Genomic DNA, 18,417 nt, shown 5'->3' on the forward strand with positions numbered 1-18,417 from the left:
CTCTAGTACTGGTTTCAGTGAAATCTGCTCTTTCCCCAGCTGTATGGTCTTCCTCACTGCAGCAAACCAATCGCCTCCTCTTGTCAGCCCCAGACAGATAGATACTGAGGTAGTTTTTACCAGAGGGACTTCATCAGATTGAAATGGTTTGTGAAACAAAACAAATACATGCAGAACTGTAATACATAATCTACACAGTGCAAGGGTGACTTATGCAAGGTATAGTCTGAAAATAATTAATCCTTTGGAAAGACCAAAAGCAACCAGCTGGGGCCTTTTCTAATAATTAACAATTCCAAATGCTTCTAAGATTTCAATATTTTAAAACAGACTAGGAGAAAACATCGTTTTGTATATTTGTATGGTGAACTGAGAGCTTCCTAGAACTCAGAAGATAGGCCTAGAGAGAAACAGTGTATTCAGTGGGCAAGTCCTGGAGGCCAAGCAGCTGACTCAAAGAACTGTTTCTTTATGACACGCTCTAAAATTAGGTGCAACATAAAGACAAATGATTAACAACATAGAAAAATGAAGAACACTAAAGACTCAGGAGAAGAAACACAGTAGTCAAGGCTACTCAATTTCCCCAACGGTTAAGGATAAGTTAAAAAAAAGAAGAGTGTCTTTCTAAACTGGCATACTGGCAGACTTTCTATAGCTTATTAACATACAAACAACATTTATCAACTGGAACTATACACTCTTACAACGTACTTTTACTGTCTTTTCAAAAAATACTTGGCAATTATCTTAGAAGCTTAACTGAATATACATTGAACAAGCATTTCACAACCGGAAATTTAACTTACGGGTAAATTCATGGAAGCCTTTCAAGATATTCATGATAGTCATATGCTCAGATATTGGTTCACAGACTATTATTATACTCTGCAGCTGTTAAAAACTGACCTACACGTGTTGATGAGGGAAATGTGCACCTGTGGCTAAACATTTTTAATTGTCAATAGGTATGTTTTGTAAAAATAGAGTATGAAAACAAACCAAACCAAACCAAAGAGAGTGAGAGGGGGACCTCAAAGGACAGAGGGAAGAAAATATAAAAAGAGCATCAGGTTTCATTACCAATTCCAACCTTGCCCTCCTCCTACGCACCCCCAAGCAGCATGGTGGGTCACACCTGTAATCCCAGCATTGGAAGGTAGAAGGACCAGAAGTTCAAGGCTGTCCCGACCTACAAGCCCTGGTCTCAGAAAAGGCAAAACCAACACAAAAGAATGCCTGTAACTCCTAGTCCCCTCAAATCATCCACAGCAGTGAGAGTCACTGAACATCAGTCCCTCACCTCATCCACAACACTCAGAGTCACTGAACATCAGTCCTCACCTCATCTACAGCAGTGAGAGTCACTGAACATCAGTCCTCACCTCATCCACAACACTCAGAGTCACTGAACATCAGTCCTCACCTCATCTACAGCAGTGAGAGTCACTGAACATCAGTCCTCACCTCATCCACAGCAGTGAGAGTCACTGAACATCAGTCCTCACCTCATCCACAGCAGTGAGAGTCACTGAACATCAGTCCTCACCTCATCTACAGCAGTGAGAGTCACTGAACATCATCCCTCACCTCATCCACAGCAGTGAGTCACTGAACATCATCCCTCACCTCATCCACAGCAGTGAGACACTGAACATCATCCCTCACCTCATCCACTGTAGGGAGCTGCCATTCTAAGATGGCGCCGACTTCCTGACAGCTTTGCTGTAAACAACTCCATATTTGGCTATGCTTGCTGGGCTGCGCGCCTCGAGGCTTGCGCATGCGTGTATATGGTAATTTGGCCTTATGTCCTCAGCCTATCCCATGGCTCCCCGTGCTTGCATTCTGGCGGGATCCAATCACAGATTGACCCGTTCGCTTGGTTCCCTATATAAGCAGCTGCCTTTTGGTTCTTGGGGCCCCTCACCTCCCACTCTCCCTCAATCAAGAGGCGCTCCAATAAAGTGTGATCTGAGAAGAATCCTCGAATGGTGGTCGTTCTTCCTCGCTGGTCGAGGAGCTCGCCGCAGCTGGTGCCGAAACCCGGGAAACTCGGACACCGGGAAACTTGGACACCAGGTGGGGGGTCAAAGAGGATTCAGAACTCAACACACAGAGCAGCGACGTCGTTATCTTCTAGGGTCAGAAGTCAGAAGATTGTTCAAGGTTCCTGAGTAAACTGCTGAAAGAAGAGCCTAGTGTTGCGTCTTCCTTGAGGCGGGTCGCAACAAGTGGTGGCCCGTACAGGGAACTCAACAAGGGCTCAGAACTTTCTGCAGTCAGGGTGGTGCACCGGTAAATCCCAGGTAAATTGGGAACCTGTGACAAGCGGGGCTAAAGGAAATCCCAGGTAAATTGGGAACCCGCGACAAAAGCGGGCAGGTTTTTGCTCTTCTCTGTAAAGAGAGAGCGGGAACAAAGGGCTAGTTGATAGACTTTTGGAACTGGTTTTTGTGTTGCAAACAGAACTGTTTGGGTTTTCTAACTAGGCTTGAGACTTTGCTTAAAAAAATTATAAAGAAAAGGGAGAATTAATATTCTTTAGTCTATTTAATTTAAACAAATATTTTTCTCTCAGGTATGCTGACTGCTGGGATTGATCCGCTTGTGTTTGCTCTAGTGTTCTTTTTTCTGGTAATTGTTGTTCTTTTCTGCTGTTTTTTCCTACGCAATGTGAAAATTATTAGGGAGGGATGCAAGGCACTGATCAACACCAGGACAGTCTATCAGAATCGGATTCTAAAGGAGAGAACTTGAGTAGGCCTAAAAAGAAGAAAGAAAAGAATAGAGAAAAGGAAAGTAAAGAAAATAAACAAGAAAAAGAAAAAAATTTAGAAAAGAAAGGGAACTCCTTATATCTAGTATTAAAAGAGTTTGCAAAACTTGATTTTTCTGATGGTGAGTTAGACCCTGATAAGGAGAAAGATTTAGAGGAAGCTGCCGCTGAGTACGAGAAAGAAAGATATGGGCGGCGGCGACCCCCTCCTTATAATGTTTCTGCTGGGATGAATGTGGGACCAACGGCGCCTTCGGGACCACGCCCATCCCCGGCACCGCCTTCGTGTTTGCAGACAGGTGGAGGTTGCCATTTTATCAGAAGGGACACCTGGGCGCGGCTAGCGTCCGCGTTCCCAGTCTTTGAAGACCCACAAACAAACAATAGGTATCATGACCCTGTGCCTTATAAACAGCTAAAGGATCTGGTGGAGGCTGCTCGAGCCTACGGAGTAACAGCTAGTTATACTTTAACCTTGTTGACTAGGCTCACCACGCAGGCTATGACTCCAACAGACTGGTTGGAGATAGCTAGAGCATGTCTGTCTACAGGACAGTACTTGGATTTTAAATCTATAGTCACAGATAGAGCTCAGGCACAAGCTAGAATTAATCTTCAGAATAATCGACCACAGTGGACAGCCGACATGCTACTAGGCCAAGGACAATGGACTGTGAATCAGACGGCATATCCTATTGAAGTTTATCAACAAATAAATGACATTTATTCTAAGGCTTGGAAGTCATTACCAAATAAAGGAGAGGTTTCAGGGAACTTAACTAAGAACATTCAAGGACCCAATGAACCTTTTTCAGATTTTGTAGCTAGAATGTTGGAGGCAGCAGGAAAGATATTTGGGGATGTAGAAACAGCTATGCCTCTGGTTCAACAATTAGTATATGAGCAAAGTACAAAAGAATGCAGAAGAGCTATTACCCCGTGGAAAGGAAAGAGATTGGAAGCTTGGTTAAAGGCCTGTCGGGAGATTGGAGGACCGCTAAGTAATGCTGGCCTAGCGGCGGCAGTCCTCACGGCCACATGAGCTGCGTTACGAGTGAATTAAGGTTGAACTATATATATCACCATACATGTTAATTCAAATGATTCTGTAAAGAGTTTGCGTTGAGTTGTAAGACTGGGAGAATTGTGACTATGTGTAGCAATATTTATGTTAACCTGTTAATGGTAATGATGAAGCTAAGGGATTCTTTAAGTTTGCAATTGTATTAAGTTTTTCGTTTAGAGAGGGCTTGATGCAGCTAAAGACTGCTGTAGTCACCTTGGACCAAATCCAAAAGAGAAATTCCATCTTTATCATGCTCTCCTCCCACTCTGGGAGGTATAAAAGCTATGGAGATTGCTGTAAGCTATTAATAATGAGTTTTTTTTTATATATATTAAGAAAGGGGGACCTGTGGGAGCCCATTTTTGGGTTTCTCGTGGCTTTATCCAGCAGGTCCGCATAGAGAATGATTAGGGCCAAGGGCCTGAGTTCAGGTGTCTGTCCTGATTGAGTTTGCTAATGAAGAGGCTGCAGCCAATAAGAGCAAATTGACACCCTTTGGCAGATTGCCCAGCTTGGCTGTCAATAGAAATATGCTGGGTTGTGTGTGTCTAGTATCCAGTATGAAAACTTTACCCGTGCTGTAAATCTGTCTAAACAGTTGTCCAGTTATCTTTTGGGCAATTGGACGGGAGAATTCGACAACCTGATGGAACAACTGAGGGTGGCTATCGTCATGGTGAACTCGACCCAGGTGGACACCGGACTGGCGGAGGGATTAACTTCCTGGATTTTTTCTGCCCTTTCCCTGTTTAAGGAGTGGGTGGGGGTGGGTATATTTTTGGCATGCTGTCTTGGAGGGTGTGTGCTTTGTCTGTGGTTGGTCTGCCGTTTGCGAGCACGTACAAAAAAAGGGCAAGGTCATTATCCCTCAGGCATTAGCCACTCTGGAGTGTGGCTCCTCCCCTCAGATCTGGCTTTCTGCCTTAAAGAACAAATGATAAGTTCACATAGCCTTTGCACCCCTAGGACTAGTTAGTCCACTGCACTCGGGAAGGTATGTGGATAATTATCTTGTTTACTCACCTTCGATCGGTCAACACATCATGAGGTGGGGACCTGATTGGGTGAAGGATTTGTATTGGGCACAGGATGCCAGGCTCGAGCACTGCACTTGGAGAGTAGGACGTTTTCCTTCAAGGAGAGCAAGTCCGATGGCATATGGGTCAGTACCAATATCCCATCTCTGAAAAAAGGGTACTTTATGGTCTTATCAGAGATCGGACCTCTACTCTCTCCTGTTGCTTAATTAATAAAGAAGGGGTAGATGTAGGGAGCTGCCATTCTAAGATGGCGCCGACTTCCTGACAGCTTTGCTGTAAACAACTCCATATTTGGCTATGCTTGCTGGGCTGCGCGCCTCGAGGCTTGCGCATGCGCGTATATGGTAATTTGGCCTTATGTCCTCAGCCTATCCTGTGGCTCCCCGTGCTTGCATTCTGGCGGGATCCAATCACAGATTGACCCGTTCACTTGGTTCCCTATATAAGCAGCTGCCTTTTGGTTCTTGGGGCCCCTCACCTCCCGCTCTCCCTCAATCAAGAGGCGCTCCAATAAAATGTGATCTGAGAGGAATCCTCGAATGGTGGTCGTTCTTCCTCGCTGGTCGAGGAGCTCGCCGCAATCCACAGCACTCAGAGTCACTGAACATCAGTCCTCACCTCATCCACAGCAGCACTCAGAGTCACTGAGGACATCTCCTACTCTCCACTCTATCATTATCACATATTTCCCTCTATACAACCTCACTCACTTTAACTGTATAAAAGATTTCTTTTTTAAAACAACGTACTGAAGCCAACATAGCACAATGTCATTGTACTTTTAAAAATAGTTCGTGTGCGTGTGTCACTCACACACACTCACACACACACATTCACACACACACACACACACAAATTTCTGTATATGTAAAACAAAAAATAAATTTTACTTTTCTGACAGAAATTAAATAAAGGTAGTTGTATAGCTGGCTGTGTGTTTCAACTTGATACAAGTTAGAGTCACCAGAGGAAAAAGTCTCAGGTGAGGAAATGCCTCCATGAGATCCAGCATTTTCTCATTTAGTGACCAACGGGGGAGGGCCCAGCCCATGGTGGGTGGTGCCATTCCTAGGCTGGTGGTCCTGGGTTCTACAAGAAGGTGGGCTGAGTAAGCCAGGAGAAGCAAGCCAGTTAACAGCACCCCTCTATGGCCTCTGCATCAGCTCCTGCCTGCAGGTTCCTGCCCTGACTTCCTTCAATGATCAACAGCAAAGCTGAAGTGTAAGCTAAATAAGCCCTCTCCTCCTCCACCTGCTTTTTGGCCATGGTGTTTCGTTGCAGCAATGGAAACACTAACTAAGAGAGTAGTTTATGTAGAGAGTAAAAAATGAAAACTTATTAATCCCCCATTACATCTCTTGCTCCTTTTCAGAATTTTCTACAATTTAGAACCACATGGACTCAAATACACACTTCCACCGTGACCACAGGCAACACACCCAAATTCAACAAGCCTAAAAGTGAGCCCATAACTTCATCCCTTAATCTGTCCATCTTACCCTAAATACTGGTAATTATCTAAGTTACCCAGCAACCTGTTCCTCTTTCAGTCAGAATCATCTGATTATTGAAACTAGAAATTATGAAAAGAAATTTTATGTGTATATAGGAGGTGTTGAGGATCAAACTGTGGGTCTTATACATGCTGAGCAGACACTCTACCAGAGACAGCTTGGACACACAGACATTTTTAATGTTCCTCTTACCCTCATCCATATCCAAGTACCAAGTGTTGCCAATTTTCTTTTCTAATTTTTCTAACCCATCTCTTCTCCTTATCCACTGTCTTATTCCACTCTCCTCTCAATTGTAAGGTACTGAGGTATCGAACCTGTCTCCCTCCATATGTGCCACTTTTGAACTCATCCCTCCTTTACCAGAATGACCTCTAACTCAAGCGTGGTCACGCCACTCCATTAATCCTCACAGAATTCCACAGCCTACAAGCGTAAACCGGACCATCTTTAATTAACATGCCATATAAACCTCTGCTTGACGATTCTGTCCACATGTCCAGATCACCTTTTCACAGACCCATTCAATGATCCTGACGATCAGCAGACTCTTAACTATCCCAATGTAGACAGCTCCACGCCTGGTCCTGTTACGACTAAAACACCCTCCTCCTTCCACTCCCTGTGTTCTCACCTCGGTGCTTTCAAGTCTCATTTTTCTTAATCCTGGTACTAAGAGGCAGTGTGAGCTGGCTAGTTTCACTGATGTGGTGGCTGTCCTGTTAACTCATAAGATGTCTAGAAGCTTCCCAGCCTCTGTTTACTAGACATCAAAAGCATTTCTACTAGTAGTGACAACCAAAAACCTATCTGGACCAGAACCAATGTCCTCCTGGAGGAGTAAATCGGCTTCAGTCAAGAACCACCCCACTAGGAAGGGACAAGGGCTCGGTGAGGACCTGGGTTCAATCCTCCAGAACCCACGGGGAAAAAAAGCAAGGTGCAGTGGCACATGGCTAGCACTGGGGAAACAGTGCCACCCCATCCCCACCCTCCACAGGGACTTGCTGACCAGCTATTCTAACAGATTTGATGAGCTCTCAGTTCAGTGAGAGATCCTGTCTCAAAAGACATGGTGAAGAGCAGCTGAGGAAGACCCCTGATGTTGACCCACACTGGCACAGGCATGCATGCATGCATACATACACACACACACACCCCTGCACTAACCTGTTGGAGCAGTTTCTCATACATACTAAAACACCTTCGGCAGAATATAGAAAGACTAACTGCAACATGGATTATCTTTAAGGAACAGGGTTACTACGGTAACCAGAGAAGGAGAGAAGCTTACTCTTCACACTCACTGTCTTGTACCTCTTCTAGTTAGTTTCTGGCTTTACTGCCTCTGCCCTGGTCTGAACTTGGTCCTTCAATTACCGCAACAGCCGTCCAGCCAATACCTCTCTTGCTCCCCTTCTTCAGTCTATTTCTGCTAGCATGCCAGAATGATCCTATCAACGAAATCAGATCCTGCCACCCATTTTCTCAAAAGCCCCTGCCACCTGCCTAAGCTCATTTTAAAAAGCCAAAACCTTAAAATGACCTTTATAGAGCCCTGCCTACGACTGTTTCTCCCGGCGTGTTTTAGCTTTGGACTCCTTGCTCCGTTCCTTAAACACGCAGTCTTCATGCCTGCTGTACGTGCTGCAAACCATCTTCTCTCAGACATTCCTGTGTTCCATTCTCCAGCTCTTTGAGCTCTTTGCTTCACAGGGGTCTTTCCTGGGCACACCTTAGCACTCAGTGTCTTTGCTTACCTTGCTTACAGTCTGAAAACAAGGCATCAGATCAGTCAGCCGATCTGGAAGCCTAGCTAGTTTCCAAATCAAGAGATCTGCAGTGAACTTCGAAAATTTGCATTTCTGACAAGTTCCTATGAGCTTGAGGCTATGAGCCTAGAGACCCCAGTTTTATAGCCAGTGTTGCAGAGCCGCATGGGGGCAGCGACCTGTGCTAACAGAGGCAGAGGCTGGAGTGATATAAAAGCCAAAGACAAAAGCTAAGAGTATCACAGCAGATTCTCTAGAACCTCTACAGCATAGGCTTGCAGATGCCTTCAACGGCCCAGTCCAGGGTCCTTTGCTTTGGGAGCCTCAGAAAACTAACACAGCAAACAAGAATGCAAATGAGTACATGGGGCTGGATATATTTTCAAGTCTGTGGTAAAAATGTGCCTCAGCATTCAGCTTTCATTGTAAAATAATCAGGTTTCCAAACCCAGAATCTCCCAATACTGCCTCCCCAGGCCTGCAATGCACTTCTTACTGCAGGGGTAGGGTACTTTGCTTCCAGCTTCTCCTTGGTTTCTCCCACCTTCTAATGGGATTCCCTGGTTCATAAAGAACAGCTTCTTGTTTTCACACACACAAATACTGGCATGTAGCTGAGTATCCTAGCCCCCCCACACACTCCCAGAGGGGAGCGGCATTTGAATTAGGTGCAAAAACTTAAGCATACTTTGACCTTTGTTTCTTACCAGATAGATACACAGATAAAATGTTAACTTCACATTTTATGGAGTAAGTCTTGTTTTTCTTTCTCCATTTAAAAGAATAAAAGCAAAGTATAATGACATATGTATATATGGACCTCATTATCTTGCATATTAATTTAAAATTTTAATTTTTAAAAAGACCTTAATCCCACCAGATTTGTTATTAAAAACGCATATCTTTCTTTTAACCTTGACAGGATTTTCAACTAGCTGTTTTACTAAAATCTCAAAAAATCTTTTTAAAATATTGTACTGAAAACCCAAAACTTTTGAGTGTAGCAGGTAAATAGCAGCATTAAGGTAACAATTTCTATTTACATTTTATTTATACACTGTCAGAAAAAGAAAATTCCAAGCAATAATTTTACCACAAGAAGGCCATGGATAATAAAGTCAAGCTCCATAACACAACGTTCATTTCAGCACCATCAACATACAAGCAGTATACAGCCAACATATGCACAGTGGAGCACTTCTGCATAGGATTAGCCAAACATTAACTCATTATATGTACTCTTAAATAAACTGCTTATAAAATTCTAAATTTTCTTAAAATTAAATTTATTCACAATTATAGGTCAGGATATTTTTTAAAAAGCATAACTGGGGAAAAAACTTCAAGTAGACAGTAACCACAAAGTATTTGCAAAATGCTTAGTCCTAAGTAAAAAGATACAGGAAAACATAAATTTCAAGAAAATCTGAGACACTGAGTAGTCCTGAATTTTAAGTGACTCATACTTGTCTTCCTAAATCACTGTTTTACTTAACATATGGTGAAAAGAGTTAACTGTTTGGTAACTTGAAACTTTATATTCATTTAAACTGTACAAAAATATATAGCAAGACTGGCAGAAAATAAAATTTATGATATACAATGCTTAGAATACACAATATCATGTGCATAAGGCTCATCTGACATTTATCTGCTAAGAGACTGGAAAACTGTCATCTAAATACCTTCTAAAAACTCAGATTTCCCCTTCCAAGCTTACACCAGAATCAAACAACTTGTAATGTGCACAGCACTTTTTCTTGGCATCCAGGCACTGCTATCTATAGTCTATGCTCAACTTCTAGTAAATTACCATATTTCTGTCCCTTACACGTTGCCTAATTACTCAGTCTGATGTATAAAAGTTCTAACTTTGTAACTTTTTAATTCAGATTACGTTTGTAGTCGTTAGGTACTAAAAGGCAATATCGTGGCATCTACAATGAATACAAAAAACGAGACTGGAAAATAACTTTCCAGAATGTGGGGGAACCTCAATATTCCCGCCGCTTGTTTTTAAACACTGAGAGTGGCAGAGGGATAAAAATTAACAACAACAAAAAATCCCCATTTCTCGTTCCTGAATTACAGTCAACCCCAGAGAATATCCAAATTCAAAGCAGTCTGTTTAACTAGCCACCGTCTAGAAATCCCATCACACTTTGTTACCAGAGGGGAGAAAATAAAATTTAAATCCTTGTGCACGCCGCAAACCCCTTACACACCTGGCTAGTCGACTCAGCTGCAGGGAAACTTGCAACCATAATAAACCAGCGGCACACAAAGCTCGCCCCAGCCGGCGACAGGCAGGCACTCGGGATCCGAGCGGCCGGAAGGTGCCCGCACCTGAGTGCAGGGCTGGCGGCCGCTGGGCGCGCGGAGGCCGGGGCGGGGCGGCGGGGCAGGACCGCTAGCCGCCCGCCCGCCCCGGGCGCCTCCTGCCCGAGCCGCCGGGCAGAGGAGAGCGCAAGGGCGGCCGCTCGCCCGCCGCCCGAGACACCTGTTTGGCCGCGCTCCCGTCCCCTCGGTCGCTCCGCGGCGGGCAGCCGAGCCCCGGGACCCGCAGCCCTCGGGCGCCTCCGCCCGCCGTACCTGGCATCAGCCGCGGCTCCTTCTCGCCCCTCCCGGCAGGCGGGGAGGAGGACGACCCACGACCCTCGACCTCCGCTGCCCCGGCCGGCCGCAGCACCGGCACGGGCCGCTAGCCAGGGCCGCCCGCGGCCGCCCAGATCATCCCCCGGCGGCGGCGGCCGAGGCGGGCCCGGCGCGCGCTCCCGCCGCTCGCTCCCGCCGCTCGCTCCGCCCCTCCTCGCCGCGCGGCCCGGCCACGGCCCGCCTACGGCGCAGTCACCACCCCGGGGTCCGGGAGAGCTGACGTCGCGGCCGCCGCACCGGCCCCAGGGAAGGGCGGGGCCCAGGCGGCGTGGGCGGGGACACGGCGACGTGCGGACGCGGGGATTGGCCGCCCGGCGTTCGCCCCGCCCTCCTGCGAAGGGGGCTGGGAAGTCCTGGCTTCCTAGTGGCGTGGGTTGAGTTTCAGCCCCCTTTCTAGTGGGGTTGTGCGCAGGGTCCCGCGCTAGCCGATTCCCTGAGAGAAAGCGACGTTAGCCGGGACTGCGAGTAGAGGGGCGTTACGAATTGTCATCTGCAGAACAAACCCTGCCGCCGTGCTGACCTCTGACCCAGTCTTAGCCCCTTGGTTCTTTCTCCTCTGGTCCTCTCACAGTATCTCTGTCCTTACGAAATGTGGCCTAACGAAGTATGCAGACCGGCACTATGTAACCAGATGTGTGCCCCAGAAGAACAGAGCCCCCAGCTAGTGGAAACGGAAAGCCTCTTGAAGGAATGCATGGGTGGCGTTTTAAATCTGTCCTGCAATGGGCAAGTACTTCAGAGCTTTGCAAAACTCGCCTGCCCTTCCTTGGCAAAGGTGCTGTGAACCAGGAAGCTTATCTTTGCGACAAAGGAAGTGGGCTGCCACCTGTTGAGGAAGCAGGATGTAGAAGTAAGATCTAGAGACTTTGCTGGCCTTAACCAATCAAGGCCAGGCCCCAGGATGGAAAGGCTGTGCCATGCTTGATAAATGCTCAATTTAGGCAGTTCTGAGCACACTACAACATAGCTAATAAAAGTGAGGGTTTTGAAATAAGACAATAAACTTTATCTGAGTCCATTTTCCGCCTCAAATACTAATGATACTGTTATAAAGAACAGGTACATGTTGGCTGATTGTAGACAAAGATCAAGGACCTACGTGTGGTGACATTTTGTTTGTCAAGTCCTGAACTGAAGCTGCAGGATATTATGGCAGGAAACAGAAAGCTTAAAAGAGACCTAGCCAAAGTGGCTTTTATAGCAGTCTCCAGATAATCCTTTTATTCATTAATCCATTGCCACACGAATGGATTAAACCATTCCTAAGGGCAGAGTCCTAATTAGCACGTGTTTACTCAGCCTCACCTTCTATGAGTCCCGGAAAGGACAAGCCATATTCAAACCATAGCAGGCTGGGATCTAGGTAATGGCCCATTTATTGTGTAATTTTAGGAAGTTACCGGACAGTATGTTTGATAGGAATAATAAACAGTATGTTGGCTCTCGCTGTTAATTTGCCTTTAATTTACTTGGGTTCAGTTTTAGTGCCATTTGCTAGGACAATAATAACTGTCCACTCCTACCCCCACCCCCAACTCTTCGAAAGGGAGTTTAAAACTTGAAGCAAAGTTAGTGATTTTAATCCAAAGGTCTCTTTTTCAGATGAGAAAATTGAGGGCAGAGCGATAAACTGATAGGCCCAGGCCAGAAGAGAAGGGCAGGCAGGGTGGCTGTCTCGATATCCAGGTAAGTGCCCGTTCCATGACCTGCCAACTCCTCTCCAGACATTCTTAGCTCTATCCCTCTCTTTTTGTACTCTTGCTCAGCCTTAACACTCCCTTAACATAGTTTTCCACAAGATCATTTCACCAGTCAAAAATGGAAAAGAGAACCACCCGGGGTCAAAGTATTCTTAAATATAAAACATCCTCAGGATTCTACATACCTCTAATTCTACTGGAAGTTATAATGACTAAAGAATGACATCATTTTAGCAAAGATCAGAACCCCCACCCAAGGGTAAGTTCTAAGTTCAGTCATTTTAGCCAAATTACAGGCAAAAGGGAGTGTAAATAGGAACAGTATTGATCAAATGACCACTCCCTCCCTTAGTTTTTTTTAAGAGAGCTATTGTTTTATGAAAACAATGCATGCACATTCAAACCAATTCAAAACCTGTAAACCAGTTCAATTAAAATGCAGATAAGTTATGAAGAATCTCAATCTAGAGATAATCATTTTTAAGATCCCGTCTGATACTCTTTTAGACATTTCTCTAAAACAAAAGAAACCCCCCAGAATCACATACTAGCTCAGAAATGGTTTGTGACTCATAGTTCTTTTCTCATGCAAGGATACATCCCAAGTCCTTACTGTTCTAAACAACTCTTTGCTGATCTTACCTTTGTACACCCATGCAGTTACCTCTTAGAAGTATCCCTAGAAATAACATTCATGGCAGCTTTTTTTTTTTTCAGTATTATTAACTAGAAAAAATGACTACTTTAGAAAATATACTTCATATTTGGGGTTCAAAACTGACTAGACTCCCTCATTTAAAATATAGATAAATCCCAGCTAGTGTTGTTGTCTGTGTGGCATTTAATGTCTCAGAAAAGTGTATCAACGCTTTTGGGAGCAGAATCTTGTGTCAAAGCTCCATGGAATAAGAAGAGAGACATTATTAGTTGTCTAAACAATATCCTTTCTATCTTTCTAGCAGAGGCACGATTATTTGCAGGATGCCAGTACCCAGCTAAATTTGCTTACTTCCCCAGACTCTTACAAGTTATGGCTGGCCACGTGTTCATCAGCGAAAGTCAGTGTCTCTGAGCCTGAGAAAAGCTTGATGGAGGAAATGTCCCTTCAGCAGTCTGACCTACACTTTCTCACGACAGGGATGTTGTGATGGTAATTTTGATGATTAACTTGATTGGATTAAGGAGCACCTACCATTGATTACTGGAGCACACTCCTGGGAGAGTCTTTCAAGTCATTTCCTTAGGCAATTAGATACTGATGGTTCTGATTCCTTGATCGGTTCATAATATTAGGGCATCATTGTGAGGTAGTGAAAAGCAGGTGGTAGGATCTTTGGGGTGTGTCTTTGGATGATATAGCTCTTCCTGACTCCTTCCTCTGCTCTTTACTTTTCATGGTCCAAAAAGTGAAGAATGCTCTCTAACATCTACTCCTGCTGTAGAGCACACAGGGCCAGGCAACCATGGATGGAACTCTCTAAAGTCACAAACTAAAATAGTATTTCCTCCATTATGTTCTTTATGCCATGTTTTATGCCACTGTGACAAGAAAAATAAGTGTTGCAGACAACACAAAGGTAGATAAACCTTCTTTCCACTGTAACTAATAAAAGCTACATGCACTATTACTAATGTGGGATGTGGAAGAAGGTTCTGGGTTCATGCTTTGGAGGGCCACCTTTCCAGGTCTGGCCTGCATCCTTGTAGACTGTTATTACACAAAGAAAAATGAGTCTCTTCTATTATAGGTTTTTTGTTTTTTGTTTTTTTTAAATTGGGTTTGTGTTACAAACATTGAATGGAATTTCTAATTGATAGAATGAGATAGGTCCTCATTCATTCATCACCATATAGAAACTTCAGCACAGAGTTGTAAGATGAAAATAGAGATATACAATGCAGACAAGCAACAGGAAGACATTCTCTTCTCTACAGGGTTACTTTAAATATTAAATAATCTAACATGGCCTGGTATGAGGGCACACACATACTTAATTCCAGCAATCAGGAGGCAAAGGCAGATGAATGGATCTCTGTGAATTTGAGGATAGTCTGATCTACATAGTGAGGCCTTCTCTTAAAAAAAAAAAAAATCACACAAAACAAATAAATAGATTAACAAATTATTTCATAATACTTAAGTTAACACTTTAAGTTACTTATATCCACTCAAATGGAAATAATAAAATAAATCCACAAATCCTATAATGCTGTCTTCCACAGGCATACTTAATGACTTGTGTTGATGAGTAGAAGGAAGAAATAATGTGGCGTGACTACTCAGAGGGTTTATAAAGTATATTCCAGCTTTCTTCTTGTTCCCTTTCTTGAATCACTTGCTAGGGAAAGGCAACTATCGAATCATAGTTACGAAACTTCTGTAGCAACTTTACTCAGAGGCCACCTCAATAAGTAATTAAGTAATTCAGGCTTCCAGTCAACAACCATGCAAATAATCTTAAAAGCAGATCTACCAGCCCTAGTTAATCCTCAGATGACTGGACACATTCCTAGGCAACATCTTAGCTGTAGCCACCAGAAGGACTTTGAGACAGAATCACTCAACCAAATTGCTCCCAAGTTTCTGCCCTACCTTAACTGGGATAATCCATGTTTACATAATTGTCTTACACCACTTAATTGGGATGACTTGTTACACAACCATAGGTCTATAAGAGCTGGTATAGGGGGTTGGGGATTTAGCTCAGTGGTAGAGTGCTCGCCTAGCAAGCACAAGGCCCTGGGTTCGATCCTCAGCTCAAAAAAAAAAAAAAAAAAAAAGAGCTGGTATAGTAGAGTCTAGTACAATCCTGGCATATAAGCAAGTGTTTAATCATTTGTTGTTTGAATGATGAAGCCTTTGAATGATGTTGAGTATATCTACCATACTGTAATGGGTTACATACAATGCTGATATTATCTTTGATCCCTGACATCTATGTTATATAAAGTTTATAAAATAAACTCATATAAATCAATTGTTAATCCCAATAAGATCTGATATCTATAGTCTTGAATTAACATGGAAAATAGAATATACAGTTTAGGATTAGATTCTATGCCTGAGTACCTGAGTAAAGTAATCTAACCCTTTTAAATCTCAATTCCCCTAGCTTTTAACTAGGGACAAGAATCTCAGTCTGTCTCAAAAGACAGCTAATGAAATTTTATGTGACCATGTAACTAGAAAGTAATAGCATTCTTTAATTAAGTTAGATTGACGAGGGACTGTAGAGATGACTCAGCAATTAAGAGCAGGTACTCACATACTACTCTTCCAGGGGACCAGAGTTTCATTCCCAGCACGCACATCTGGCAGTTCACAACTGTCAGTGACTCCAGTTCTTCCTGCCTCCTCAGGCACCAAGTGCATATGCTGCACACACAGACAAACAAACAACACACATAAAATAAAATAAAGTAAAATAAAACAAATTGTTTAAGTTAGATTGATGAAGTTTACTTAAAAAATAATCATTAAATATTATGTATATGAGTACCATGGAGATTTTTTCCCTAAAGAGGAAGGGAACATTTTACTTACTGATTCATATGTATCTGTAAAGTATCAGCATTATTCATAGCAAGCAGGTTGAATTTAATAGTGTGGCAAGATTATAGCTTATTATGTGGCAGACCTCATTTTATTAGCCTGTTGAAATGTATTGTGCTTTACAAAGAATACATAATTATGACTGGCTGCTTTTTCTTTTCAAGAATTAATTTGTAACTGGGTTGTGTGTCTGCCCCCCTTCACAGCGCAGCAGTGCCTAATATTCCTCATTGTGAACAAACATTTAACCAACAATGGTCCAACGTTGCACCCAACAACAAGAAACTAAGTAGTAGAATATGTTCTCTTCTCTTTCAGAGAGGAGGATTTGTGGCACACAGTGGTCAAGTTGATGCAGTTATTGACAGTCCTTGGTTCTGTGGTGCTCTAACAATATACCAGGGAGCAGGAAACAACAGATCCCCAAATAGTTCAAATTTCCCCAGGAGTCCTGTGCTGGGAAAGAGGAAAGGCAGCCCTGGTTCCTGAGAGAGAATCTCCCCCAGAAAGATTTCACACACCTCTGGCAGCATAGCACACAGATAAATCACTGGATGTCAACGTCCTGGCTTCTGTTCCATGTTTCTGTGAGATTGGGACTCTTAGAGGTGGGAAAGAGTCTAAGAACTTTTCTTTTCCCTCATCTGGCCAAACTCTAATTCAATCCTTTTTCCTTTTCAAAGTTTTGTTTCCTATTTTCTTCTGAGATATAAGAAAGTTAAGGCTGTGGGGATTTCAGACCTAAGTGCCTGGTATGCACATGAGTGAGCAGTAACTGCATCAGAATGAGTAAGCTAGACCTTAATATACATACAAGTACTGTGCTTGCAACTCTCCAGCTTCCCCTTATCCACAGGGAATAGTTTTCAAAACCTTCAGTGCTTAACAGAAGGCACACAGTACCTAGCCCTATATATACTATGTTTCTTCCATATATAAATAGCTATGATAAAATTTAATTTACAAAGTAGGCATAGTAAAAAATTAATAATAGCTAATAAAAGTAGAATAATTATAATAACATACTATTAAAAGTTGGTCTCCCTTCCATAATCTTATGGTACCTTAGAAACCTTAGTACATAATTCTCTTTTCTTATTAAGAGCTTTTACCTTTCATTTAAAGGAAGTCCATTCTGGCTTCTCTTTGCTACAGCCATAGTGTTTGCATCATTATCCTAGCACTTTGAGGCCACCATTAAATAAAAAAGAGGGTTCCTTCCAAGTGAGCAATGTGAACAATGGTGAGCTGACAGAGGTGGCTGTAAGGTGTGCAATGAGTAAGTGGTCTACACAGTGTTGATGAGCTGGACAAGGGGACTAGTCCTTGCCCAAATGGAGTGGGATGGCATGAGATTTCATCATGCTAATTAGAGCTATGCGCAAGTCAAGTATCCTAGTAACTGATTTCTGGGACTTCGCACTAGTAATTTGGGGCCATAATGGAGAAGAAGTGAAGAGGACACCCCTCCCAAATGAAACCAAGGAAAAGAAGGCTATTTTGTTCTTGTTTCTTGCTTTCTGACTTTTAGCCATGGTCACCAAATCTGTTTAAACTGCCATCTTCACTAAACATTTGATTGTTTGTGGTTGTAGTTGATCTCTGAGTAAGAAGAAGCATTTTAAGAGACAGAACCTCACATACCCTTTTGCAATATCAAATTTAGTAATAAAAGATGAACTTGGGGAAATAAGATGCAGTGACAGAATCCTTCCACAGAGCATCTCTTCCCCTCTGGGAAATTCTAGCTGGTCTTTATTTTTAAAAAGCCGTGTCTTCAGAGATTCTCTGAAGACATTGGGAAAGGAAGGCTAGTGCACTTTCTGAATTGATTGACTCAAGGAAGAGCAAGTGTGGAGAACAGGGCAGGGCAGAAGATAGAGTAAAAAAGCCTAGGAAATTCTTTTAACCTCAAGGGAAGCCTACTCAGCATGACTCACACAGTAGCTTGAAAGCAGAGGCTGCTGCCACGTGTGTACCAGGAACTGGTGTTGTCTCAGGAATGTCTGCTGCTCATCAGGCTCCCTGATGTTCCTCTGTGTTCTCTGACTTCCTGGTGTAAGGATCACAGTATTCCTTTGGTAGTTCACCAAAAGCAGTGGACTTTTGCTGTAAATGGAGTAGTTGGAGCTTGCTTCGATTTGAAACCCTGAAGGAGTCAGTAATTTATAAATGTTCATATCTGTTATTGAAATATAGTCTTACAAATTTGAATGCATAGCATGGGAAAGCATTTTTCTTTTAATTTGTGTTTTTAGATATAAAGAGGGACTGTAGTAGATGATTTCATTATCACATTTAGTGACATCTATTTGTGTGGATACTAGTGTAGTGGCAT

The 18,417-nt window shown here is 43.2% G+C and overlaps 1 protein-coding gene across 2 annotated transcripts in view; it reads right to left on the bottom strand.

Annotated features, from left to right (window-relative positions):
* Window positions 1-10,930, bottom strand: part of C1galt1 (core 1 synthase, glycoprotein-N-acetylgalactosamine 3-beta-galactosyltransferase 1) — a 42,272-nt gene extending 31,342 nt beyond the window's left edge. Inside the window, exon 1 of one of the 2 annotated variants that reach the window (XM_036182171.1) lies at window positions 10,764-10,930. In XM_036182171.1, coding sequence (XP_036038064.1) covers window positions 10,764-10,770 — 7 coding nt within the window. In that variant the 5' untranslated portion in view covers window positions 10,771-10,930. Of the gene's footprint in view, window positions 1-10,396; window positions 10,739-10,763 lie in introns of those variants that run through there. The other variant, XM_036182172.1, reaches the window with a different exon arrangement.
* Between the last annotated feature and the right edge of the window lie 7,487 nt (window positions 10,931-18,417).

Source organism: Onychomys torridus, chromosome 3 (genome assembly GCF_903995425.1).
Source record: "Onychomys torridus chromosome 3, mOncTor1.1, whole genome shotgun sequence".
NCBI classification, from domain to species: Eukaryota; Metazoa; Chordata; class Mammalia; order Rodentia; family Cricetidae; genus Onychomys; species Onychomys torridus.